This window comes from Ceratotherium simum, chromosome 15, assembly GCF_057802395.1.
Source record: "Ceratotherium simum simum isolate JZ-2026a chromosome 15, ASM5780239v1, whole genome shotgun sequence".
Lineage (NCBI taxonomy): Eukaryota > Metazoa > Chordata > Mammalia > Perissodactyla > Rhinocerotidae > Ceratotherium > Ceratotherium simum.
This window is the reverse complement of record NC_141914.1, coordinates 50,794,918-50,822,587: the sequence shown is the minus strand read 5'-3', so window position 1 is coordinate 50,822,587 and position 27,670 is coordinate 50,794,918. Positions and strand designations below refer to the sequence as shown.

At 36.3% G+C, this 27,670-nt stretch overlaps 1 protein-coding gene across 2 annotated transcripts; it reads left to right on the top strand.

Moving 5' to 3' along the window:
- Nucleotides 1–26,924, top strand: SKIL (SKI like proto-oncogene). 2 transcript variants are annotated; one of them, XM_014783190.2, is made up of 7 exons: nucleotides 1–200; nucleotides 1,831–3,605; nucleotides 16,036–16,133; nucleotides 17,661–17,893; nucleotides 21,096–21,337; nucleotides 21,633–21,857; nucleotides 22,514–26,924. In XM_014783190.2, exons 2-7 carry the CDS (start codon nucleotides 2,508–2,510, stop codon nucleotides 22,670–22,672), a joined length of 2,055 nt encoding a protein of 684 aa, XP_014638676.1. In that variant the 5' UTR covers nucleotides 1–200; nucleotides 1,831–2,507; the 3' UTR covers nucleotides 22,673–26,924. The 2 variants fall into 2 exon arrangements, with proteins under 2 accessions (XP_014638676.1, XP_087296160.1); XM_087440034.1 differs by lacking the exon at nucleotides 1–200 and adding an exon at nucleotides 798–1,081.
- The last annotated feature ends 746 nt before the right edge of the window (nucleotides 26,925–27,670 follow it).

Genomic DNA, 27,670 nt, shown 5'->3' with positions numbered 1-27,670 from the left:
CCCCTCCCGCCGCCCTCGCTCTCCCCCGGGCGGCCGGAGACGGCGGCGGCGTCTGCGGGAAGCCGTGTGTCTCCGCAGTGACGTGGGCGGGCCGAGGGCTCGGTGACGTCAGAGGGCTGTGTGTAGCGATGTGTGTGGGGTTCGGAGCGGCGCCGGCACAGCCGAAGGGAGCGGGCGAGCGGCGGCGGCGGCGGGCACAGGTGCGGCCCGGGCTCGCGAGGGGGACGGGGCGGGAGGAGAGGGGCGCGGGGCCCCCCGGGAGCCCGACGGCGGCGCTAGGGGCGGGTGAGGAGTTAACAAAGCTCGTCGAGCTTCCCCGGGAGCGGAGGCCGGAGTCGGGGGTCCGGATGCGCGGGTCCCGGGTGGGGTCGGGGCCACGGGCGGCGCGGGGCGGGGGTCCCACGGCGGATCGTGCCTCGCTGACCCCGGGCGGTGGGCGCGGGCAGGGGAAGGGCGCTGCACTTGACCGGAGCCGTCGGGACCCCGGAGACCAGCACGCCCGTCGCCGCCTCCCCCACCCCCGGCGCCGGTCTGCGCTCGGTGGGGATGCCCCGAGCTCGACCTGGTCGACCGGCGCCCGGCGGCGCGGGGATCCCGGCTCGGGCGCCCCACCCGCCCGCTGACCCCTCTCCCTTCTGGCTCCGGGCGGGCGGGGGGAGGTGCCGTCTTAGGGGTGCTGGGGTAACACCCGAAAACTTCCCGGGGAGAGGGTGCGCGGGGGATTTCCACCGTCCTCCCCGCGGCCCCCGCAGTGGGGCCGTGTTGCGAGGGCACTTGGGGTTGTCGTGAGACTGCGGGTGGGGGTTGGGGGATTCCTCTTCCTGCACTTCCCACTCCCCCCTTGCACACCCCAAGGCGTCCCGGGTGCCTTGTCTTCCACTCTTCCCCTCCCCCTCGGGTTTGAGATGGGTGGGCGGCTTTGCGTGGGCCGAGGATTTCAGGGTTTGGGGGGCTCCCCGGTTCTAGGTCATGCCTGCTGCCCTCTTCCTTGGCCTGCGTTGGCTGAGGTGTTCCTGTGGTGGGCGAAAGTCAGTACATTGGCTACTGGCCTTGGTCCTTAACCCTTTGGGTCTGTTTTAAGGTAAATTGCTGGGAGCTTGGGAGGCAAAAATTTCTGTTTATTGGATTTCTTTTGGATTTTTCTGTCAAGAAGGAAGTGGAAGAAGAATCTTTTCTTTTTTCCTCTTCCTCCATTTGCATTCTTTGTGAGGTCTGTCTGCCTTGTGCTTTTTGTCCCGGATTAGTCTTGTTCAAGGATGGAGATTCCCAGGAGTGGAGTCTCTAGCTTTTGGCTTCCATTAAGCAAATTCGCTAATCTTTTAAAGGGAATGTTAAGTTTTGCCTGCAGTCATTCCAGAAAAATAGCATAAACTGACCAGATGAATTGATGCACTTAAGATTGTAACTTAGTTACATATGGTAGATATGTTAACTCGTGTCTGATTTTTTTGGATCAAACTGGTGTTTTTTTTTTTTTTTTTAAATTAGGAGATGAAGTAATGGATTATTTTAGTTAAAATGGCATAACTGAGAAAGCCTCTAGTCCTGAGTTTTGGGTGAGATGATCTGTTTAAGGTTCTTCCAATTCTGAGTTGGGGTAGCCCTCACCCTCTTGAGGGATATTACTGCTCTCTTTACCCATTCTCCAAATTGCTTTCCTATTTGAATGAAGGTTCTTCTAGTTAACTGGTGTTAGATTTAAAAAAAAATGAAGTGTCACCTTTGGTAAAGTGAACTTAGTTTAAGATTAAGAAACTAGTTTCAAACTGAGCCTTTGGCCTCTGGAGCAAATTCAAATGTAACTCTTGCCCCATCCCCATTCTCTTCCAGATTCATTAAAAGAAGAATGAACAGTAATCCTTGAAGATAACTGGGCAGTTTTTCTTTAGGTATCATTTTTAACTGTAGAAGTTCAAGTGGAGTGAGAGGCTCTTGCTGGTGTGAGGATTTATTCAAGTCTTCAGGTTGTCGACACAGACCAGCAGATCATCGTTTTTAGAGAAGAATTTTTTTTCTTTTTTTGGTGTCCTTGGTGCCAAAAATTAAATTTGGGTGCATCATTTTGACTTGTGTTTGTGTCTAGGTTTTATGATACAGTAATCGCATAAACTTTTCATGTGTTTTGCTTAAAACCAAACCAAACCATTGCATTGAACCTGGACATCTTGAATTGAGAGGATTGGTAACTTTATTTTAATACGTATATCCGAAGAATTAAAAAAGAAAAAAAAAAACTTCCTCAGAGGTGTGCCTCTTCAAATCATATTCTTTATTAAAGACAAAACGAGGAATTTTTAGCATTTGTAGTGAAATTATACTAGAGTATAAGCAGAACCAAAACAAAGTTGCAAAATCTATTCACTAGGGAGATCTCTCTTTGGAAATTTAAATTTTCTATGAGAGTAAATTACCATAAGTATTGGTGTATATCGCTTTTCTCTCTTCAAATAAGCAACTAAATAACAATGCAAATCTCAGACTTACTTATTTAACAGTAGTTTTTAGCAATGGAAAACCTACAGACAAATTTCCCCTTGGTTCAGGGTTCCAATAAAAAACTGAATGGGATGGGAGATGATGGCAGCCCTCCAGTGAAAAAAATGATGACAGATGTTCATGCAAATGGAAGAATGATGATCAACAAGATGCCAACAGTAAAGAAGGAACACTTGGATGACTATGAAGCGCCCATGGAAACTAATGGAGAGCATGTCAAGCGAACCTGTGCCTCTGTGCCTGAACCTTTGCATTTAAATCCCAGTTTGAAACACACTTTGGCACAATTCCACTTAAGTAGTCAGAGCTCTCTGGGTGGACCAGCAGCATTCTCCGCTCGGTATTCCCAAGAAAGCATGTCACCTACTGTATTTCTGCCTCTTCCATCTCCTCAGGTTCTTCCTGGTCCACTACTCATCCCTTCTGATAGCTCCACAGAACTCACCCAGACTGTATTGGAAGGGGAGTCTATTTCGTGTTTTCAGGTTGGAGGAGAAAAGAGACTCTGTTTGCCCCAAGTCTTAAATTCTGTTCTCCGTGAATTTTCACTCCAGCAAATAAATACAGTGTGTGACGAGTTGTACATCTATTGTTCAAGGTGTACTTCAGACCAGCTTCATATCTTAAAGGTCCTAGGAATACTCCCATTCAATGCCCCATCCTGTGGGCTGATCACATTAACTGATGCGCAAAGACTATGTAATGCTTTATTGCGGCCACGTACTTTTCCTCAAAATGGCAGCATATTGCCTGCTAAAAACTCATTGGCCCAGTTAAAGGAAACTGGCAGTGCCTTTGAAGTGGAACATGAATGCTTGGGCAAATGTCAGGGTCTGTTTGCACCCCAGTTTTATGTTCAGCCTGATGCTCCGTGTATTCAGTGTCTGGAGTGCTGTGGAATGTTTGCGCCCCAGACATTTGTGATGCATTCTCACAGATCACCTGACAAAAGGACTTGCCACTGGGGCTTTGAATCAGCCAAGTGGCATTGCTATCTTCATGTGAACCAAAAATACCTAGGGACACCTGAGGAAAAGAAACTGAAGATAATTTTAGAAGAAATGAAGGAGAAATTTAGCGTAAGAAATGGAAAGAGAACGCAATCCAAGGCAAGTTTTTTTTTTTTTTTTAAATAGCAATTTTGAATAACGGTAATGGTTTACTTTGAAATTAAAAGTCTATTTAGAATGTAACGTAACCTGTGTGTTAAACTGTTACTGCTCATATAACAACAACAAGAAATACTGATCTATGTGATATGTTTGTTTAACACGTTTTAGGCTATAAAGTGCTTTCCTGTGTGCGTTCTCATTTGATCTTCCAAACAGCTTAGTGAGAGAAGTAGAATTATTCCCATTTTACAGGTAAAGAGAATGAGGCTCAGAGAGATCAAGTGGCTTTCCCAAGATTACATAGCCAGAGAGTGGAGGATTTGGGGCTTCTTTCTCAAGTCATGTACTCTTTTTCACGCGTCCTCCTTTTTGATGACTATATCGGTTGTTTTCCTAGGAGTCAAGATAATTTACACTTCGGTGTTATTTCCATTTGCAAATGGTATAATAGCCAAAACAATTCTGGTGGTGGGCTCCTCACAGCATTTTTTTCAAAGGTACATCTACGATTTCTGACATTATTTCTATAGTTGGATGTTTGGCCTTGATCAATATTAGAAACAAATGGAAAAAACAGATGTATCTGAAGAATTTGTGATTCTTTTTTTTTTTGTGAGGAAGATCAGCCCTGAGCTAACGTCTGCCAATCCTGTTTTTGCTGAGGAAGACTGGCCCTGGGCTAACATCCGTGCCCATCTTCCTCCACTTTATATGGGACGTCGCCACAGCATGGCTTGACAAATGGTGTGTCAGTGCGCGCCCGGGATCCGAACCGGCGAACCCCAGGCTGCCGCAGCGGAGTGCGCACACTTAACCGCTTGCGCCACCGGGCCGGCCCCGAGATTCTTTTTTTTAAAAGGAATAATTTTAAAAAATTATGACAGATAGAAAAAAGAAAAGATTATTTTAGACTAAGTAAATATTAATATAAAAATGTATCAGTAGAGTGATCTTAAACTTACTATTTTTCCCACTGCATTTTCTGGTAGGCTAAACTAATATCTTCATTCTAAGAGTTTGAATGCCTGGGTAATAGACCAGATTTGGGTTATTAAATATTCAGTTTATTGATCTGGTTTTTAAATATATTTTCCTACTTGTTTAAAATCATTATAGTAACTAACACTAAGTGTTTAAAATGTGGCAAGCATTATTCTTGAGCAGTTTTACCTGTATAATTTTATTTGATTCATAAACTAAGAAAAGGTTGGCCATGTTTCATCTTAAGAATCGAATTTTTCCGCTATTAGTTTTTATTCCTTGAAATAATCTCTGCCCTTTCTACTTCACAGAAGAAAGGAATGAAGTGTATTAAATGACCGAAGGTCATTCACAGCAACGTTAGAGCTTGGGCTAGAACCTAAGATTTGGTGTCCTGTGCACTGTTATGGTGCCTTTAAGGTTTTGAGGGAAATTTAGTTACAGCGTAGTTTTAGACAGTGATTTGTTTCTGAAGCCCAATGAAGATAATTTTAGACTCTAATTCAGGGTGGTTTGCTACTTGCTGCTTCCAACGGGTCAGCACTTCTTTGAAATTCCTTGCCTGTGGCTACTGGATAAGTTTATATTGTTCAGGTGCAGTTATTAACTGATTTTGAAGCAGGATTGACTTTAAGCCACTTCTCAAATTGCTAGACTGGCTTATAGCTGGGCTGGTCCCATGCTGAAGCTTGTGCTTAGAGATTATCTATATTATCAAAATGTGGAATGCCCTTTTTGATGTTTATATTTTGCCCTAAGCTAATTAGGGGCTCTACTTTACATGTCCATAGGTGGCCACGTTATTTGCCAGATACTCTTGCTCCAATCTTCATTGCTCTGACATAAGCATTTTTGGAATAAACTACTTTGCCTAAATATTCCTGCTCTGTGTGTGAGAAAAAAATATCTGAGAACCATGAGAAAGGTTAAAAAAAAAAGATGATGAATTTACTTAACTGAAACTAAATGTGCTAGGGTTTGGTTAAAATTGAAACCATCCTTCATCTGGCTGTAGTCCTTTATTGTCTCAGAACTTATTAATTTGAATTCATTTTTTGTTTGTGAAAGGTGTGAGATTTTTTCATCTTTTTGCTATGTTATTTTTTGCAATATTTGCTACAGTGTTTCTGGTGTATTTTGGTATTGTTTCCAATTTTATGTGAATTCTTGGCAATTTAAGGAAATTTAAGAAAATTTCAGCAATCAAACCTTTAAGAAAAAATTTTTTTGGGTTCGCGTGTAATACATACTTGAGTGGTTGTTTTATTACTTGCCACTTCACGTTTTAAAAATTTACTCCTCAAAACTTTGTGAGGTGGTTCTTTTTTGAAGTTCTGTGAGCAGGGTTTCCCAGATGGGTCACATGCTCCTGGTTGTATAACTGGTAGGTGGGTAGAATCAGGAGTTGAATGCAGATCTTTTTACTTGAAGTCTCGTATTTTCACTACTTTTCCCTAAAGCAAACTTCGTAGCAGAAACTGAATTTGAGAAACATTAACTTTTCTTATCAACTTACCTTAATGTAATGGTTCTTAAACTTTATTAACTTGTATATAGACTAAGGTATTTTACTGGGAAGGGGGCAAGAAGATGGTCCTTGACTGGGGAACATTTTTCGTTATCGTCTGTGAGTCACTGAGTTGGTTGCTAACCAAACCAAACAGATCCAGAGGATGCTTATTTTAAAAAGTCCGCAGACTTTTTTTTTTTTAAACAAAAGAATATACTAAATGTAGAAACCTCTTATATAAAGGGCATTATGTTTAGTGTGAATACTAATGTAATTTGATATGTTTATATAGTTAATGTAGTCAAAGTATTGTTTTTGGATTAAAAAAAAACCCTGAAACTCAATAGGCAATTGTTTGGAATGTAGCAACTGTTAAATTATTTCTAAGGATGTAAATCATATTAGTAATGATCGCTAAACCATTTGCATAGCTAATAGCTATATTTAATTTGCATAGTTAGTAAGCTATGTTTAGATGAGAGAAATCAGTGGTATAAGGTCAGTGTTCTGAGTGAAGAACTGATGCTGTTCTTTGTAGAAATTAAAGATATGTTTTGACCTCTTTATTACTCAGGTCACCACAAGAAATACACTTGATTTTAGATCTGCCTAGGTTGCTTTGCAAGATGGTGTTACCAAACTATTCATATCTTCATATCATTTAAGCTTTTTGTGCTTTTTATTAGAAAAACGGTTATTGTATTTTACAGTGCACAAATATATGCAAGAGTATTATATTTCTGATTCTTTTCCAAATCTTCAATGGGTATTATTTATTTTATCTAATTCCGATTTTGTTGAATGTTACGTTTCTGTCTATGGAAAAAAGGTTGCTAAGCAAATTGATCATTTGTAAATAAAATTTGAAGAGTGATGTTTACATAAGATTATTTTCAAGCACACTAGAAAAGCCCATTTGTAGTCAATTGATAAGGTAATTATAGGAGATTCTTTACTGTTACAGCATTTGGCTGACAATCTCTACTAAGTTAAAGATGGTGTATGCCCTTATAAGTGTATTTTTTTAAAAATTAAAATTTAGATTTCTGACATTCAGACGTGGCTACTCTTAGTAAGTAAAATGATACAGTTTTTACTCTGCTTAGAGAAAAAAAAAACCTATAGATTATCTGTGATGCAAATAGATGACCTAAAGATGTCAACTTAAAAATTTTCCTCTTAAAGCCTATTAGGCATTTCACTATTTTTAGTTTTGCGTTTTCCTTTTAGTTCGTCATTTCTGCAGAGGTCGTTGGGGTAATAATAATAGTACAAAAAATTTCTCACCTCTTGTAAGCTATTTTGCTTTTGTTTAGGAAATGTGTTTCTTAGTACAAACCTAGATGAGGTAAGGAAATATACTAGAGAGAATGGGCAACTACAAAGAGTAGTGTTGGGACAAAATGTGTTCCAGTAATGATTGGAGTAGATTTGGTGTAATTTGTTACATCAGTGGTATAGTTTGCATTTTGTGATTAGCATAAATTTTGATCAAGTGGGGATAAGGTCAGAATCAAATGAAATATTTGTGCTTGTATAAGGGACCAGTATGAATATTTTTGTCTAACTTTCTAAAATTAATAACTGTCCTTGTGAGTTTAGAGACTATCTTTCTCCTGTTTTCCCAGAACATAGTTTAGTGCCTCGCATGTCAAAGGCAGTCAGTGAAATCTTTTTCTTTTTAACTGAACAGATTTTTGAAAAACCACACTACATTATATTTTAGAATATTTGGGATTTTTTTGAAAAATGATGCTTTAAGCTTTAATAAACACATGTAATTTGCAAATAAACTGTTGAATAAGATAACTATCACATGAGAGAATACATCTGAAAGCATTTTGGAAGTGAAGAGTCTAGAAATGTAGGATAGTAGTACTTCAAACTATTACTGAAATATTTACTAATTGTATTTGGGAATTTTTCCTTTCCTCAAAAATTTTGTTTACTTACCTAGAGTTATGTGAAGATATTTCTAAAACAAAATAATTGAGTATTGGGTTCAAATGTATCTTGCTCTTCGTTGTTTGTACACAACAACTAAGTATACCAATGAGTAATCATACTAGTTGGACATTTGTTTACTTACTAAAACGAAGTATACAAGAAGAAAGCATGAAACAGGTTTGTTATAAGAATTATGTTATAAGAACATTTCAATGAAATCTTTAGAATGGCTTTGGGAATAGTGCCCCCTTATGGTTTAGGAAATACACAGTCTTTATTCATTTTTACCATTAAAAAATGGTAGAACATTTAAAAATGTTAACCTTTTTAAAAGGCTTCTGATAGAAAACTTAGAAATTTATCCTTTTGGTCTGAGAAATGGGAAAAAATTAAGAAACTTCAAGGAAGAAAAGAAGAAGAGTAGTCCTGAATCACTTTGTAGTTAGCCTATAGTGTTCTCATAGCTGTGCATACATTAGTTTATGCCACTGGGAGAACAAGGAAGTAATCAAGAATTGGGTTAATTTCAATCCCTTTAGAATTCTGGGAGTGGAAAATGATTGTGGGGCCAGAACTTAACCTGTTCAAGAAAAGAGGTGGAACTAGTTTGGGAATATCTTTGGGGATGGCTTGAAACCTGTGTTTTGTCCGTATATAGAATTTTGGTCTATTGAGGGTTTATATCCATAAAATAATTTAAGTATTTTGTTAGACTATAAAAAGCAAAAAGAATATATAGTTAAACCATAAACCTTTTTTTAATGTGTGGTTTGCTTCAATCACTAAGTAAAATATTACAGCACATGCTAGGCAGAAAGAAGAATGAATAGGCAAGATAGAAAATTAATTTAAAACTCATTTTGATTTCTAGACTGCGAAGTGGGTCACAGAAATATATATCTAACGACTAGTTGGAGGCCCTCTGGGGCAGGAATTTATCTAGTTTTCGAATCTAAAATGTGGTAGATGCTTAAAAAAGGTTTGGATAACTGAATGAAAAGACTTAGTAGCCCTGTAAAGTTACCAGTGATTTTCGATGAGGAAAACAGATTTAGTTTTAAGGCAAAGTAATATTTTATTTTTATTTGTCAAATTCAATTTGTTTGGAGATTTCAAATAGCATTTAAAGTGCATATTTTGTTTATCTTACGGGGACAAGGAATAAAAAAGTTTAAGAAACTTACTAAAGACCGTTTTGGTAGGACTAGGACTTTTATTCCATGTTATAAAAGTTTTTTGGTGTGATTATGAAAGCAATTTAGACCCATTGTAGTAAATCCTAAAAAGCGCAAAGAAGAAAACAAAATTTACTCATATTTTCACCATGGAGTGATAATTACTATTGGAATTTATTCCTTTACATTTGTAATACTTTGTACATCTGTTTGTGCAAGAGCATCTGTAGAGTGCACAAGTGTTAATTAATACCGGGCTAGTTGTTGAAATAATACTTTTGGACCATTTTTAAGACAGTTCACTTAGAGCGGTGTTTTTCAAATTGCACTTTGTCACCCATGCAGCCTTTCTCACCTGGGGTTCCATGAGAGGAGAATGAAGCCCTACAGAAAATGATTTGAGTGATGGTTTTGTCAGTTCTCCCAAGGATGGCGTATCGTACCATTCTCAATGCTTTGAAGAGAAGTTAATTCATTGCGTACAATGGATGCCTCGGGGCATTTGGGCTCTTGAGAACCCCAGTGGAGAAGGGCCAGGGGGTCATGAAATCAATTTAGTGGGTCACCAGCATTTAAAAAAACATGAAACAGAGTAAAATAAAAATAGAGTACATTGTATATAGTAAAACTAATTAATCTACAATTTGTTATTATCAGTTTACATTAGTTGAAGGCCAAAATAATCCGAGATCATAATTTTTTTAAAGCATATATGCTGAAATGGGATAGAAAAGGAAAGCCTTAGATTTATATAGATTAAAACTTTTGACAACAAGTGTTTTAGTGAAAAGATATATATGACATGGAGATTTCCAGGTAATTGCAATATTAAATGGATAGGACACCATAGAATTCCAGTATAAAATTCCAGTATTTTTTAACAGTCCCAGGAATTGACAGGATTTTTTATCAGTTTGTTCAAAGGAACAAGTTGTAAAGGGAGTGGCATCATACTACAGACTTCACATGGCTTTGTTTCCATGAAGGATTTATGATAATAGTTGCACGTTATAAGAACGTGAGCCTTTGCTTTTCCTGTGAAGATTTCTAAGCACTTTAAACTTAAAATTGGCTTTGTGAGGTAGGTGGTATGATCTTTCAGTGTGGGGGCATTGCTCTAACTCCTGAAGGTCTGTCTTTAATAAGTTAGTGGAGGTGCTTAGATCCTATTGTTCCAGTTTTGCTTTAGGTCGATTAATTCTAATAATTACAATGAACTGAGGCAGAAGACTAAGCCTTAAAATCTCTTAAGTAGCTATTTGCTACCTTGTAACACTATTCCTGTTTCAGTTGTTGAAACGTTGATTCACAACATGGTGGAAGTTTTGAGGAAACCTGATCCTGTACTCAGAGATTGAAGTTTCTTTCAGTAAGAGTTGTTGGCAGCTGTCTGGTACGGTGTCTTTTGTGTCCTTCTGAAATCATTTATTGACCACTTGAATGTCCTAGTGTTATGCACAATAAAAAAACCCTGACAGGTATATTCACTTTATACCTAAGGAGTTATTGCTTAACTGTATTCAGTTATGTGTTTAGTAAGATTGCTAAGGATTTATGTTGGGTTCGTACAAAGTAATGTGTCTTTAATATGCATTATATTTTATTTCTTGTGTAAGCACACCATTAGTAAGATAGACTAAGTTTACCAACCTACTAGTCCTTTGTATGCTTACTGTCTTATGAATACCAAAACGTAAAAATTAATCTTTATCTTTCATAGCACTTTCTAAATTCAGTTTTTAGAAATAGTTTTTTCCACTTTTTTTTTAATTTGTTTATTTATTTTTCCCCCAAAGCCCCAGTAGATAGTTGTAGGTCATAGTTGCACAACCTTCTAGTTGCTGTATGTGGGACGTGGCCTCAGCATGGCCGGAGAAGCGGTGCGTTGGTGCGCATCTGGGATCTGAACCCGGGCCGCCAGTAGCGGAGCGCGTGCACCCAACTGCTAAGCCATGGGGCCGGCCCCCACGTTTTAAAAAGATTTAGTTTTGGGCCGCGTCCTACATACAGCAACTAGAAGGTTGTGCAACTATGACCTACAACTATCTACTGGGGCTTTGGGGGAAAAATAAATAAACAAATAAATAATTATTAAAAAAAAATAAAAAAATAAAAAGATTTAATTCTGACTTGGGGGGATTTTGGAAATCCCACTGATATTTTGAGGCATTGTCTTGATTTCTTTAGTTTGTCAATGTTTGTCATTAGGACTTAATTGAGGATCATCATATTAATTTGATACTGTAGTTAAAAACTAGATTGCCAGGGCCGGCCCCGTGGCATAGCGGTCAAGTGCGCGTGCTCTGCTGCTGGCGGCCCAGGTTCTGATCCCGGGCACGCACAGACGCACTGCTTGTCAGGCCATGCTGTGGCGGCGTCCCATATAAAGTGGAGGAAGATGGGCATGGATGTTAGCCCAGGGCCAGTCTTCCTCAGCAAAAAGAGGAGGATTGGCATGGATATTAGATCTTCCTCACACACACAAAAATAATAAATGTTTTAAAAAAATAAAATAAATAAAAAAATAAAAAAAATAAAAACTAGATTGCCACCTAAAAGCAAAGTTTATTATTGAAGATAAGCCTAGGGATTTTAAAGGTTTTGATTTTTTTTTTTTAGTACAAATTGGAATGTTTGTATATGAATAGTGCTGAGTGGGTGGAATTGCTTTTGTATCTAGAAAGTGGTAACAAAAATGCTTATTGGTTTTTTTGTAAATGAAATCAAGTTCTCTAAATTATTTGTCATTGTGAGACTAGTAAGCATTGTACTACCAAAATACAAGGGTTCTTTATTAGGAAATCTGATTATCGAAGGGTCATGTATGTATAACACAGTAAGTTGAAATTTAGAGAAACTTTCATGAAACGTTTCCTAATTTTTTAATAAGGAAATTATTATTTAAAATTAACTTTTAATTTAACCTAATTTTAAATAACCTAATTATTTAAAATTAACTCTTTACGTTTTGAAATTGTTTAAATTTTGCTTTCCTAGACGTTATTTGTTGTTTTATGACTTAGAGAAAGAACCTTTGGAATGAAATAATATATCTGAAATTTTTCTTATGTGTTTCAGATAAGATGCCATCTGTTCATTTTGTGGTAGATAACGGTAGGGAAGTTGGGCGATAAAAGCATTTTAAAATGTTAAGGCTCTAACTTAAGCTACTAAGTGATCTACTTCTCTCCTTTTCCAAGTAATGTAATGTATTTTATTTTAATGTTTACACAAAGGAAATTAAATTATTCCCATATTGAAAGCTAAGATAAAAGACAATAGATGCTCATATCACGGTATCTTATTTTTATTCTCGATCAGTACTTAGCATTACTGCTGTGCCATTTAATTATATTGTTCTTTTTTTTGAAGACCTAATTTGTATGTTGACACAAATGCAGAATGGATGAGAAAATCTGGCATGCCTGTGAATGTTCTGTTGAGTAATGTGTGCTTTTCTTAATTGTTTTTAACACGCAGTTAGGATAATTTGTTATAAATGTGTTTATGGCTTACCACAGCGTAATAGGTAAAATTAACTCCCGACATTTTATCATGGTTATGTTGTGCATTTCCCCATCGTTTGTATTATTTAATTTGTAGATCTGATCTCTAAAAATAGATTCCAGAGACTGTTGGGCTTCTTTGGTACTTCATGGAGTAGAACGGTATTGAACGTGAAAGAGACTATCCTTGTGAGTTTTGTGGTAGCAGAGTAACCTTATAAAAGGCGACCCTGGGTATTAATGAGCTGTGCTGTCATTCAGAATTCATTCAACAAATATTCATTGAGTCCCTACTATATGTCAGGCATGGTGCTTGGTACGAAAATACAAAAGTAAGGAAGTCCCTGATCTCAAACTGCTGTTCAAGCAGAGGCTGGGTAGCCACTTGTCAGGATTTCGAATAGGGATTTCAGACATTGGCTAGAGGACTGCACTGGGTGATCTTTAAGGGAGGTTTTTTTTAGAACTCCTTGTCTGTGACTCTGTTAGTGGGATGGTGCAAGAACAGGAAATAAAATAAAGGACAGAAACTAGAGAAGAATGGATGTTTAAAAACAAATGAATGTGCTAGCAATTATTTAAGGAGGCATCTGAAGTTTAGAGACATCATACAAATAAAGATACACTGAGTTTGGATCATGAATAAAAGTAAAACTTAAATCAAGCCTGTAGAGTTTTGAAGTGAACTTGATTATCAAAATTAAGTCAGATTTCAAGTCAAGATCTTTGGCTGAAGAAGTTTAGAATTCGCTATTCTCATGGGCCGGCCCTGTGGCTTAGTGGTTAAGTACATGCGCTCCGCTACTGGCAGCCCGGGTTCGGATCCCGGGCGCGCACCAACGCACCACTTCTCCGGCCATGCTGAGTCTGCGTCCCACATACAGCAACTAGAAGTATGTGCAGCTATGACATACAGCTATCTACTGGGGCTTTGGGGGAAAATAAATAAATGAATAAAAAAAAAAAAAAAAAGAATTTGCTATTCCCAAGATTTGAGATTCCAGATCATCATAATAGGGAAAACTTTTAATATGTAAATAAATTTTAGTTAAAAAAATCTGGAACGATTTATTGGGCAGTACATCCAGAATTGTTTCAGATATAAAATTGATTTAAAGTGGAGCTTTATTTTCTAAATCATGAGTTTAACAAATAACTTCTAGAAAAGAAATTCTCATTTAATTCAAGCTGATTTTTTTTTTTTTTTAAGATTTTATTTATTTTATTTTTTCCCCCCAAAGCCCCAGTGGATAGTTGTGTGTCGTAGCTGCACATCCTTCTAGTTGCTGTATGTGGGACTCGGCCTCAGGATGAACGGAGAAGCGGTGCCTCGATGCGCACCCGGGATCTGAACCCGGGCCGCCAGCATCGCAGCGCGCGCACTTAACCACCAAGCCACAGGGCCGGCCCTTCAAGCTGATTTTATATTTCATTGATTTGTTACAGTGAGCTTATCCATGCTCATTAACACCTCTTTTATCATACAGTGTTGGGGTGAAAAATGTTCTGCCTACGTGAATTTTCTAGATAATAAAGCTGTTCTTTTCAGCACTGTGTTTTTTAAAAGTAACCTTTTTCATGAATTCTAAAATATCTTAGTTTTCAGTCTTTCTAAGTGGTATATAGTATGGTATATATGTATATGGTATACTATTTATATAGGGTATAACTATAGAACATAGTTTAACTACGTCATGTTGACTCGAGACTTTTTTTTTTGTGAGGAAGATCAGCCCTGTGCTAACATCTGCCAATCCTCCTCTTTTTTTTTTTTTTTGCTGAGGAAGACTGGCCCAGGGCTAACCTCTGTGCCCATCTTCCTCCACTTTTTTATATGGGACGCTGCCACAGCATGGCTTGCGATGCGGTGCGTTGGTGTGCGCCCGGGATCCGAACCAGCGAACCCCGGGCCGCCGCAGCGGAGCACGCACACTTAACCGCTTGTGCCACCAGGCCAGCCCCAAGACTTCTTAAATTTCAGTTACTATACTCTGTTATGATGAGGGTAGGGGTCAATTGAGATATATTAAATTATTTGCCCTGGCCTATAAAAACCCTCAGATTGTCTTGCTTTTTGAATCAGTTTTTATGTTTGCATCTTGTAATTCTCTCTCCTTAGGCTGTCAGCTGTCACCTGGCATCTATCATTTAGTATTTCTGTTGCCAGCAGTTAGTTCCTTTTCTAATTTACTGGTAGAACTAAACTGTAGGCTGAGAAACTATGTAAACAAGCGATTTGTTTATTTTATAAATAAACAATTGATTTTACCCCAGATTCTGAACTTCTTTAGAGTATTTGATCAGGATTGTGAGGTTTTAAAAAACATTCTACTCTTATATAGAGGCTAGAGGCCCTCACTGAATACTCAAGTCTTAAATCCTTTCAGAATATTATTATTTTCCCTATAAGCTTGTGGTCTTGTTAGTCTTTCAGATTCTTTTCCCAGTAATTCTTAACAAAAATGTTGATTTCCCACCAATACAAGTTACTGTATTTTTATTTTTGGCTTTTAATTGGCCTTAAGTCATCTCCTGATTGATAAAGTTGTGTAGTGTGTGCTCCAAAAGCTGTTTCCTTTCCATTTTCAGTCCATTTTGTTGGGGCAGTGGGTTTCTTGTCAGGACTCTCCTGCGTTTCTTCATCCTCATTGGTTTCCTCCATTGGTGTGAGCTCCTTAATTAAATCATGGACAGTTTATGACTTTTTTTTTTTTTGCATATTTTAATGACTTTTTAAAAAAATTTTTTGTTTATTGCAGTAACATGGGTTTATAATATTGTATAAATTTCAGGCGTACATTGTTATACTTCTATTTCTGCATAGATTATGTCATGTTTACCACCCAAATACTAATTGCAACTGGTTTATCACCACATACATGTGCCGAATTATCCCTTTGACAGTTTATGACTTGATTTTGCTTTAATCACAACTGCTTCGCGTCTGGAGATCTGTTTCTGTTCCATTTTATCTAGTTTCTCGGTTCTGAACTGGAATATTAGGACATCAGGTGAAATAGTTTTCCGAAGATTTTGGCATTTAGTGGCGGTCCCCTGAGTGTGGAGTAGTAATCAGATGAGGGTGTCATTCCCCACACACCTTGCCTAGTTGCAGAAGGGAGTGGAGCCTCTCAGAGATAGTACTGTAAGGAAAGACTGCCTTCTTAGAAGGTGACTCTTAAATAATATAACTCTTCTTTATTAGTCAGGATTTTCCAGAAGCACCCTATGGCCCTGTAAAATTGACACACAAAATTAACCGTCAGAGCTTCCCTGAATAAACTTTTTCCCTCTGCATTTTTCTACAGATAGATACACCATCAGGAATGGAATTACCATCATGGTATCCTGTTATAAAGCAAGAAGGTGACCATGTTTCTCAGACACATTCATTTTTACACCCCAGGTGAGTGGGTATTGGCTCGTTCGTTCATTATTCATTCATTCAACATCTATATGTCAGGTACTATTCTAGTTCCTGGGAATTTATTATTTAGTTTTAGGCTTTCTTGTTAATCAGTGAAATGAATTGTAAATTGTGTTGAGTATTTGAGAACCTTTTCTTGATGTTATGTTTTTTCTAGAAATAGGTCATTTCCCTTTTGCCCCAAAGTAAAAAATGAAAGTTTTCTTTTAATTTCCTTGCTTCCCATTAAGAGATAAATGAACTCTTTAAGAGTTTGGTGTGCAACTTTGATATTTTAAAAAGAAATTTTTTTTTTGAAACTTACAAGCTTTCATAGTAGCCACACCCCTCAAAATCAAGTTTTCTTATTTTCGATAAAAGTGGACCTTAGATTATAAACTTTTTATTTATTGAATCCTAGATTTTTGTCTGTTGCTGTAAATGTATATTTCCCCCATGCATAGTGATGAAGAGTCTCAGTCTTATTTACATTTACACAGTTCCACCATTCCTATTGAATTTGGAGTAAGTCTTTGGAAGGTATTAAACCTGTCAGTTTTCTTAGCAGAGTACTGAGTTTTCATCCTCAGAATTCAGGTTATTGGTAAAGAGAAACAATATAGATGTCCTGTACAAAGAAAATGAGATGTAAGAGGAGGTTATTTAGAGTTTAGGAGATGAAGTGTTTTATCAGTTAAATTGTTGCATCTTTTGGCTAAAGGTTACTTATGCAAATTATAGTTAATAATATGGTACCTAAAGATCTAGCTTAAATTTGTCCCATGAGTCTCTCAGATAATTGACTGAACAATTTTATGTGAATTTTGAGCAGAATTGGTAGTTATCCCTTCAATCTTAGTTTTGCATAATTTATTATTGCTGTTTTATCAAATAAGTAGGAAGTGCTAAAGTATTTTAGGCAGATTGCTCTGTGGGGTGTGACACAAGAAGGACTGCCCAGTAGCTGGGCAGCCTTCAGAATGCCTGTTCTCTCCCTGAGCTATGTAAGGAGGGCCCTGGGAGCTCCTCATTGGACCTATGGTAAATCAGGCCATAGCCATGAAGTGTGGGGCTGGATCAGCCTCACCATAATAAAAAGCAAGAATTTCTTGCCTTGGAGGAGTAGCGGGCAAGAAAACGGTCCTCCAAAGTAGCATATCGTCTCTTTTCTTTCTAGCATAGACTTACCTGCTCAGGGCTGTTAAACAGCTCTGGAAAGTGCTTCATGCTTTTAGTTCTCAGGTGGTTTTGAAGGAAAGAGGAGAGACGATGATTTTTCTTTCCCAGTGAGTATCATTTTAGTGTTTAGAAATTACTTTTTGCAGAATAACAAAAGTTCCTCCTGATTTTGCTCTTACTTTCTAAAGTACTGACTTTTTCAAGAATTGTTTTCTATGACTTTATTTTCTGAGTTGTTATGTTGTCTGTTTTGGTAAAAAAATTGTTTAACCATAGAAATAGATGTAACATATTTTACTTTTTACCTGAATGTAATATGTGTCTTATTTTGCCTTTCTTTGTTTTCAGTTACTGCTTATACATGTGTGATAAAGTGGTTGCTCCAAATGTGTCGCTTACTTCTGCTGTATCCCAGTCTAAAGAGGTCACAAAGATAGAGGCGAGTAGATCTGTACCAAGACAGTCAGAGAAGCCTCACAGTGGTGGGAAACATCAAAAAACAGTGTCTTATCCAGATGTCTCACTGGAGGAACAGGAGAAAATGGATTTAAAAACAAGTAGAGAATTATGTGGCCATTTAGGTAAGTATTCAGAAATTATTTTTTTTAAATCAGATATCTAATGAACACATATATTCAGCATTTTCAAAGAGGATTTCTATTTAAGAGAATTGTCCAAATAATTGAAGCTTTTATCTTAAAAAAATGCCTCCTTTCAAAGCTCTGAGGAACTATTTTGAACCTCAATTGCTGTATTTTCTAAAATGGTGATAGTTCTAGAGGCTGATGAAATGGATACATAGGCTACATGGCTTCCTACTGTAAGTGATTTTTGTCTGATTATTTTTTACCCTTCCTGCCTTTTATTTGCTGTCAGATTTCTTCAGAAGGTCCTTGTTTTTCTTTCTAATGTGCCGTGAACTGAAAACATTTAACTAATAATGCTAAGAAGTATATGTAGGAGTAGTTAGGTATAGGACTCAGGGAAACTTAGTCATGGAATAAGCAAGAATTGAAATCTCATAGCTGTGGGAGCAAGGCAAGTGGCATAAATGCAGAATGCTTGCTAGACATCTAAAAAAATTAGCTACCTAGTTATAGTGGCTTTTAAAATACCGTGGGGCAAACCAGACATGTCCACTCAAATGCTGCCTATATTACCCTCTATATAGCAGTAGAGCTTTTCTTACAGCTTAGGCAAGTGTGATAGTTATTCTACTTTCTCGCAACAGTTGAAGAGTCCTCTAGTCATTTAACTGTTTTCGTAGATATTTGAGATTCTTGGGGGATTTTCTGTACTTTAATTTTGAGATTTTAAAAACTTAGTTTTCTTGGGATTTAAATTTGTAAACAGTAAGTAGTAATGTGCCATTATGTCCTATTTGCATTATATTTTATTTCCCATATTAGTTAAGGTCTAGTGACTTGTAAAAATTGTTGTGATATAATTCATATAAAATTTACCCTTTTAAAGTGTACAATTCAGTGGTTTTTAGTAAATTCACAAAGTTGTGCGATGATTCCAACTATTTAATTTCATAAAATTTTCATCACCCCAAAAAGAAACTCTGTAATCCATTAGAAGTTACTCTTCATTCTCCCCTTTTCTCAAACTGTCAACTACTAATCTATTTTCTATCTTTATGTATTTGCCTGTTCATATCAAAGGGATCATATACTATGTGGCCTTTTGTGGTCTGGGTTCTTTCATTAAGCATAATATTTTCTCAGTCCATGTTGTAGCATGTATTAGTATTTCTTTCTTTTTTATGGTTTAGTAGTATTCTACTGTGTGGATATACTATATTTTGTTTATTCATCAGTTGATGGACATTTGGATTGTGTCCACTTTTTGACTGTTATGAATAATGCTATGAACACTTAGGCACAAGTTTTAATGTGGACATGTTTTCATTTCTCTTGAGTATATATTTAGGAGTGGAATTGCTGATTCATATGGTAACTCTATGTTTAACATCTTGAGGGACTACTAAACTGTTTTCCAAAGCAGCTGTACCATTTTCATTCCCACCAATAGCTTATGAGGGTTCCAGTTTCTGCACATCTTTGTCAACACTTGTTATTGTCTGTCTTTTGATTATGGCCATCCTAGTGGTTGTGAAGTGTTATCTTGTGGTCTCGTGGTTTTGATTTGCAATTCTCCAATGACTGATGATATTGAGTGTCTTTTCATGTTTTTATTGGACATTGCAGATCTTCTTTGGGGAAATGTCTAATTAGATCCTTTGCCCATTTTTAAATTGGGTTGTCTCTATACTATTGAGTTGTAAGAGTTCTGTATTATTCTGGATACTAGACCCTTATCAGGTATATGATTTGCCATTCTGTCAGTGTCTTTTCGCTTTCTTGTTAGTGTCCTTTGAAGCACAAAAGTTTTAAATTCTGATGAAATCCAATTTACTTATATATTTTTTTGGTTCCTTACTTAAGGTGTCAAGTCTAAGAAACCATTGCCTAATCCAAAGTCACAAAGATTTACATTTAAGAGTTTTAGCTCTGACATTTAGGTCTTTGATCTGTTTTGAGTTAATTACGGTGTGAGGTTCAAGCTCATTCTTTGTATGTGGATACAGTTGCCCCAACTGTATTTGTTGAAAAGGCAATTTTCTCCTGATTGAATTGTCTTGGCACCCTTGTCTGTTGCTCATAAAAGCAGTTGCTCATAAAAGTATGGGTTTATTTCTGGACTCAATCCTTATACCAGTACTACACACAGTCTTGATTTCTGTAGCTTTATAATAAGCTTTGAAATGGGGATTGTGAGTCCTCCAATTTTGTTATTCTTTGTCAAGATTGTTATGGCTATTTTGGATTCCTTGCATTTCTTATGAATTTTAGAATCAGCTTGTCGGGCTGGCCCGGTGGCTTAGCGGTTAAGTGCGCGCGCTCCGCTGCTGGTGGCCCGGGTTTGGATCCCGGGTGTGCACCGATGCACCACTTCTCCGGCCATTCTGAGGCCGAGTCCCACATACAGCAACTAGAAGGATGTGCAGCTATGACATACAACTATACACTGGGGCTTTGGGGGACAAATAAATGAATAAAAAAAGAATCAGCTTGTCAGTTTCTGCCACAAAGTCAGCTGGGATTTAGATAGGGATTGCATTGAAAAAGTAGATCAGTTTGGGGGAGTAGCACCGTCTATTGTAGTCCTTTTGGGCTGCTATAACAAAAATACCACAGACTGGTGGCTTAACCACAGACATTTATTTTTCACAGTTCTAGAGGCTGGAAGGTCCAAGATCAAGGTACCAGCAGATTTGGTGTCTGGCGAGGGCCTGCTTCCTGGTTCATAGATGACCATTTTCTCACTGTGTTCTCACATGGTGGAAAGGACGAGCTCTCTTGAGTCTCTTTTATAAGAGCATAAATCACATCAAGGGGGCTCCACCCTTATGGCCTAATTACTTCCCAAAGGCCCCACCTCCTAATGCCATCACATAGGATTTTAGGATTTCAACATATAAATTTTGAAAGTCACTAACATTTAGTTCATAACACCATCTTAACAGTGTTAAGTCTTCCAGTCCATGAATATGAGATGCCTTTCCATTTATTTAGGTCTTTAATTTCCTTCAGTGATGCTTTGTAGTTTTCATTGTACAAGTCTTGTACTGCTTTTGTTAAATTTATTCCTAGATATTTTATTATTTTTTATTCCATTTGTAAATGGAATTATTTTCTTAATTTCACTTATGGATTGTTCTGGTGACTTTTTAACAGTGATATTCATACTTTGTTACTTCATTTTTGCCTCTCAAAGATCCATCGGTCTCAAATAATTCTACAAGTAAAAAGAAACCTGAGTCTACCACTTGCAACTTAGTCCGAGACACAAGCAAGGCGGGAATTGACCATGATGCTCTAGCTTCATCTTCACTTCTTGTCAAAGATGTCATTTGTGAGGATGATAAGGGAAAAATCATGGAAGAAGTAATGAGAACTTATGTAAAACAACAGGAAAAACTGAACTCAATTTTGCAGAAGAAGCAACAACTTCAGATGGTAAAATTGTTATCTAAATGATAGTCCATTATGAAAAGATACTTTTGCATATTCTTAAGAAAAGTCAAGATGAGATGCTGCAGATGTATTTAAGATTGTTCAGACTTGTACACTGATAAGCAATTTTAATATACTTTTAAATTTTTAGAGAAAATAGTTTTTCAATATAATCACTTCTGTATAGAACTCATGATAGCTGAATTTTAGATATTTTCTGTCCTATTTTTTCCTGAATTGAAATTTTTAACATGATGGAAATAAAGTAAAAATTGTATTGTGATTCTTGATATTACAGGAAGTTGAAATGTTGAATAGTTCAAAAGCTATGAAGGAACTCACTGAAGAACAGCAGAATTTACAGAAAGAGCTCGAATCTTTGCAGAATGAACATGCTCAAAGAATGGAAGAATTTTATGTTGAACAGAAAGACTTAGAGAAAAAATTAGAGCAGGTAATGAAGCAAAAATGTACCTGTGACTCAAATTTAGAAAAAGACAAAGAGGCTGAATATGCAGCACAGGTAAGAATTACTCAGTTTGTTTGATGTTGCCCTTTCAACATGAAAATTGAAGCCGCCTTTATTAAATTACTTTTCGTCAAGCTCATTAGGCTATATTTCAAAATAGATAATTCTGTTAAAAGAATTTTATGCCATACCATCCAAGATGATTTTTTGACCATGATTGCTTTATTACTTTAAACTTTTATTGAGTTTCTGTAGTTTAGTTGCCCATATTGCTAATCTCTAGCTATGTGAATATCAAATGTTATATTATTTTAATGTAGCATATGGGCTTTCAAATCAACAAATTAGCAAACATGCTCTGTTGCCTACTATGTTCAAAAGCACTAGAGCAAAAATGCATGGTAGCTCACAACTTGGGGAAGGTGAACAAATAACTCTTAACAGGAGCAGGCTGTGATGAGAGGTGTACTAAAGCTTGGAGCATAAGGAAAGTGCTCTAGGTGTTCAGTTCTCTTGACCCTTGTTTTTCCCTCAATTTAATGTCATGTTAAAGTTAGGTTAATATTATTAGATATTCAAGAGATTATAGTATGTATGAAAGTAGTTCATTTTGTAAGAAGTAACTTGAAAATAGGTCTTTACCTTGATGTGAGGATTACATGGAAAAACAAAACTGAATGAAAGCTGACACAGTCTTTTAAATCACACAGTTGGCAGAACTGAGACAGAGATTGGACCATGCTGAGACTGATAGGCAAGAACTCCAAGATGAACTCAGACAGGAGCGAGAAGCAAGACAGAAGTTGGAGATGATGATAAAAGAGCTAAAGCAGCAAATTGTGAAATCATCAAAGACGGCTAAAGAATAGAAACCTTTAAAGAGATTCATCTGTGTATTCCCAACAGGGTTTATTTTTGTTTGTTTGTTTGCTTTGGTAGTTGAATTCTGAACAAGTTATCTGCATGAAGATTACTTAGCATTCTATCCATTTGTAGATCAGAGAAAGTGAAGAGATTATATATTAGTACATAAATTTTTACATTTTTCCAAATGAATGAAAATGTATGTTTCTTTGTACTTTTTTTTCCACCAGCTTAGTAACAGTACTATATGGTTTCAGCTATTAGATAATCTGCCTATATTTCTAATACAAATTTAGCAGTTGTATACTTTTTAAAAGCTGCGTTATGTGATGGAAAATAGTTGTGACCAGTTTTGTTATCCGTATCTCATACTCAATTTTAGATACAGTAGTGACTTCATATTTCAGATATATAGAGCTATTCAAGGAGTTGAATCTCCATTTTTTTCATTAACATAATCTCCTTTCTAAGTTGATATAGTATGCTCATTATTATATACAAAATTTGCTTTTATTTTGTTCATATTGTGGAATGAATTTTCACCAGTTCTCTTTAGTGTCTCCTAAAAGACGTTTTGTCAGAAGAGGAATTTCACTGACGAGGTTACAGCACACCCCATGGGCATAATGGGGAAGGATAACGTGTTTTGTTATACACTGCTGCTAAACACAAGAAGCAGTTGTAATTTGTTTTTTGGTTTAAATGTGGTTATAGTTAGAAAAATTTTTTTATGTAGCAACTTCAGAAGAGGAAATAAAATGGAATAATTTTTGAACTTTTGTTTATGTTGTTAATAGTGGTGAGAAAACATTAATGTTCTTGAGGAAAACTGATAACCATTGATGTACATCAGTTTCTATACAATCCATAATCCTCCTGTACAGTTTTTATATGTAGTTATGGGTCTTACTGAAATTTATATAATGGATTTGTTTTCCTTAGTGGATTTGTTTTCCTTTAAATTGTAAAATATTAAACACCTTGAAGGTTATTTTGGACTTTTGTATGTTTAAATGTTAAGTCTTACCAAATTTGCACGGATGGACCATTTTCAATTACTACTTAATATCAAAATCAGGTAGTTACAGTCAACTGATAGTGTATGATAGGTTAATTTAGGGAACTTTAGTTATCTGCTACTAAAAGTTTTTAGATAATTTTTAGAAGTCAAAGGAATTCCATAGTTTGGGGTAGGGGCAACATCTTCTGCACTTTTTTTTTTTTTTTTGCACAGAAAAGTCTATCATTCTTTAATGGCAAATTTCATATTAGTTAATTCTTGGCTTAAAAGATGTTAGGTAAAATTTCCAGTGTGCATTTTTTAAAGGAAGTTTTCTGAAGCTGCCATTAATTGACATTATTATCCCATGAATTTTGTCTATGTTCTCACGTAAGGGACTGTATGAAATTAGTTGAGAGCTAAATTTATATTTAAAATAACTCAGCTACAGTTAAGGTTATAGTCCCAGCATAGATGATAGAAACTTGAATGGTATAGAACTTCAAAAATCAGTGAGTTATCTATCATTTAGCCAGTTATTTCCATATTTTGCTTAATGGTACTTACATGTCCTAAAAGAATTTTTGTACTTCACAAAGTATAGTTTCTTTGCTAGGGTGTGATCTAAATGTGTGTTTTCTATTTTTCATTTAAATGTTACTGTATTAACCCTAAAATTTAATTTGTTGATTCTTGGAATCTCCCTAAGGAGGAACAAATGTTAAAAATAACATACCCTCCTAATACCTTTTATTTAGATCCAGAGAAAGAAGAATCACAAAGACAGTTTATGATGGATACAGTTTCATTGTAGTTGTGAATTAGTTGTGTTACAGCTAAGCTTTTTGGGAGACAAACTCAAGCCACTATAATTTCACTTATTTTTCTCATTCACTCAAAATCTTTCTACTTACGTTATGCAGTGAATGATAAGCCAAGTTCAACCCAAAACTTCTAAAATAAATTGCTTAAACTTTGAAATATGTTAAGATTTTAAGCAGTTCTTAAACACCTTTAAATTATCATAAACTCTTAATTTAGAATTGAGTAAAGGAATATTTTTTCTAGTCCTTCACGTAAGGAAAACTTGCGACATGAAATTGTAGTCTTCATTTTCCAGAAGATACGTTGATGTGCCATAGATTTCTGTCTAACTTCCTTGGAAATAGTCTTTTAGTCCATTGTAAATATTATACCTATTCTAGCTGAAAGTAATTTTAAGTTAAACTGCACCACATAGCTTGAAAATATAGAGATTTTGTATACTTTAAAAGTGACCTCTGCTAAAAAAGCTTATCCATATAAACTTATTCTATTCTTTGCATGCTCATTTTGAGTGTTGGTTGCTAGCTTAAAGTTTGTTTTGGTGTTAGTTTTTGTGTGCCAATTCATTAGGCAAGGAGATTTTTCCTCAGACTTTGTAATATTATTCTTTTTAGAAAAAATATAAAAATATTTACTTTAAAAAGCTACATAAAAGGAACAGCCTATGAAAAGTGCTAGAGCATCTTTAGAAGGAAGAAAAGATAGAATGTTAGCTTACTGGGTGATGGGTGATGCTTAATTTGGGTGATGATGGTTTCTATACTCTAAACTTGGTGAGAAAAAGATACCAATCTGTCAAGGTAGTAGATGTAAAACCTCCTGTCATTGAGGAAGCTCTGAACCACCCTGATTTCACAGTTGCAACTTATAACACTGTGAAGGGATGTGACCAACAGCGTAAGTTTGGCTTGTGTTTTAGTTTTGTAAAGCATATTTTTTTGCTTGAATTTCTGTGTCCATGAGAGTTAGGATGTTTTATGCTTCTTGAACTAATTTTATAACATATTTAATATATTACCAGTTGAGATATAAAATCATTTGTACATAATTGAATTAAAAACCAGTTACTAAATAGGTGAAATAGACTGAGTACAATGATATTTACAGGTTAGCCATATGTTTTGGAAGTCATGACAGAATAATTTATTTGCACATCTATGACTTCTGTTTGAAGGCAAGTAAAATAAGGAAACTCCAGTAATAGGAAACATGCTCAAGGTATTTCCCTAAAATTAATGGTAAAGCTGGTGCTGAAGGTTTTTGATCAGCTTCTAAAATTTTCTTCTCAATGACTTATGTTTTGATTGCTTAGGGAAGAATCCACATTTTTATTTGCTCTATGCATTTAATCCTCACGACAGGACGTTAAAAATTAATATAGTGAAAAATTGTGCTCATACTGTACATCTATTTCTGTGCTTGGAACTACTTGTTAATAGTTTGTATTGGAGCTATCAGCAATAAGGGACACATTACTGCTGTATTATACATTGCGGGGTTGAATAACTTAAACAGAGCTTAAATTTTTTTCTAGTATAGGATACTTCAGCATTTCCATTATTGGAAGAAATTTGTATGGGTATTCTATATTGCATCTTGTTTAAAAGGACAGTGTTTTTTTTTTTGTAAAATCTTTCCATTTTAAATGGCTTCTAAACTACATAATGCAATTTGGAGCCTGTTTCTTTAGTAATAGAATTAAGCGTCTTATATAGTGCTACTGTTTTTAAATTACAAAGCGATCAAATGTAAAAACTGAAATTTAAAAATTAAGCCCAGAAAACAAAATAGTGTATTTAGTTGAATGTAAAAGGAATTTATAAGATTTTTTCTTCAATAGAGATACCTCACTTGAAAATAAAGCACAGCGTACTTAAAGTAGTTCTAGAAAAAAAAATCCTACAAAAAGAATTGCTAAATCTAGGACAACTTTTGGGAAATTATAGATTGGGAGAAATAAAATAGACTTGCTTTTAACCATCCTGTGAGAAGTATTTGTTTATCCTGATAATTTTAAGCCAACACAATAGTCTTAAATTATTTCTGAATTTCCAATCTGTGAAGGCAGTAAATATCTGTTCTGCAACTGTTGAAATTGTTGACTACATTGACCATAATTCAATTTAAAATTTTGCCAATGATGTACAGTTTTATGGTTAAAATTGCTGTGGTTGGTTGCATTACATGACACACAAAACTGTCCTCTACCTCACGTGAAATAAATATTTTATATGGTTTTACTATAAAACAAGACTCATCTATCTGGTCACTTAGTTTACAAATTTTGAATTATATTTATTGAAATATGACATACTGTGCTCTTAGCTTATACCTCAATTGTATTTTGTGCTGTTTTCCATTTTCATGCCTTGTAAATAACTTGTATAGATTGTGGATTAAATTCCAAATAAAAACTTTTAATGCCAATGAAATTGGTTCAAGTTTTCTTAGTATCCTGTGTGAGCTCAATTTTCTTATCCCTTAAGATTGACATTTTCTCCTTTTGTTCCTTTAAAGTCTATTATTCATTACACACTAAGTGATTAACTTGAGAAACCTTTTTAAAATTTTAAAATGTGAAATTTTATGCAGTATTTCAGTTGATGAACATACTAGCATTTTGTGATTATTCTCTTTCATGATACTTGGAATCTTGCTTCAACATCTTTGCCTTACCCTGTACCCCTACCTCTGGTATTAGTTATCACTGTGTAACAAATTACTCTAAAATTTAGCAGCTTAAAACAACAGATAACTCACACAGTATCTGCGAGTCAGAAATCCAGGAGCAGGTTAGCTGAGTGATGGCTCAGGAGCTCTTAGAAGGGTGAAGTTACAATGTTACCTGGGGGGAAGCCATCTGAAAGCTTGACAGCTGGAGGATTTACTTCTAAGCTCACTCACATGGCTATTGACAGGCGCTCAGTTCTTCACTCTATGGACCAGTCCATGGAACCTCTTCACAACATGGTGGATGGCTTCCCCCAAATGAGTGATCCAAAGGAGAGAAAGAGAGATGCCACGATTTCTTTTATGATCTAGACTTTAAGTCACATACTGTTACTTTTGCCTTATCCTATTTGGTAGAAATGAGTCACTAAGTCCAGCCCATACTTAATTGGAGGGAATTACACAAGGGTATGAATACCACGAGGCAGGGATCATTGAGGGCCATCTT

Excerpts from the sequence above, each read along its gene's own strand:
- SKIL (XM_014783190.2), top strand. The coding sequence starts at position 2,508 with ATGGAAAACCTACAGACAAATTTCCCCTTGGTTCAGGGTTCCAATAAA. Across the intron at positions 3,606-16,035 it reads GAAAGAGAACGCAATCCAAG|ATAGATACACCATCAGGAAT; the intron begins GCAAGTTTTTTT and ends ATTTTTCTACAG. Across the intron at positions 21,338-21,632 it reads AGAAGCAACAACTTCAGATG|GAAGTTGAAATGTTGAATAG; the intron begins GTAAAATTGTTA and ends TTGATATTACAG.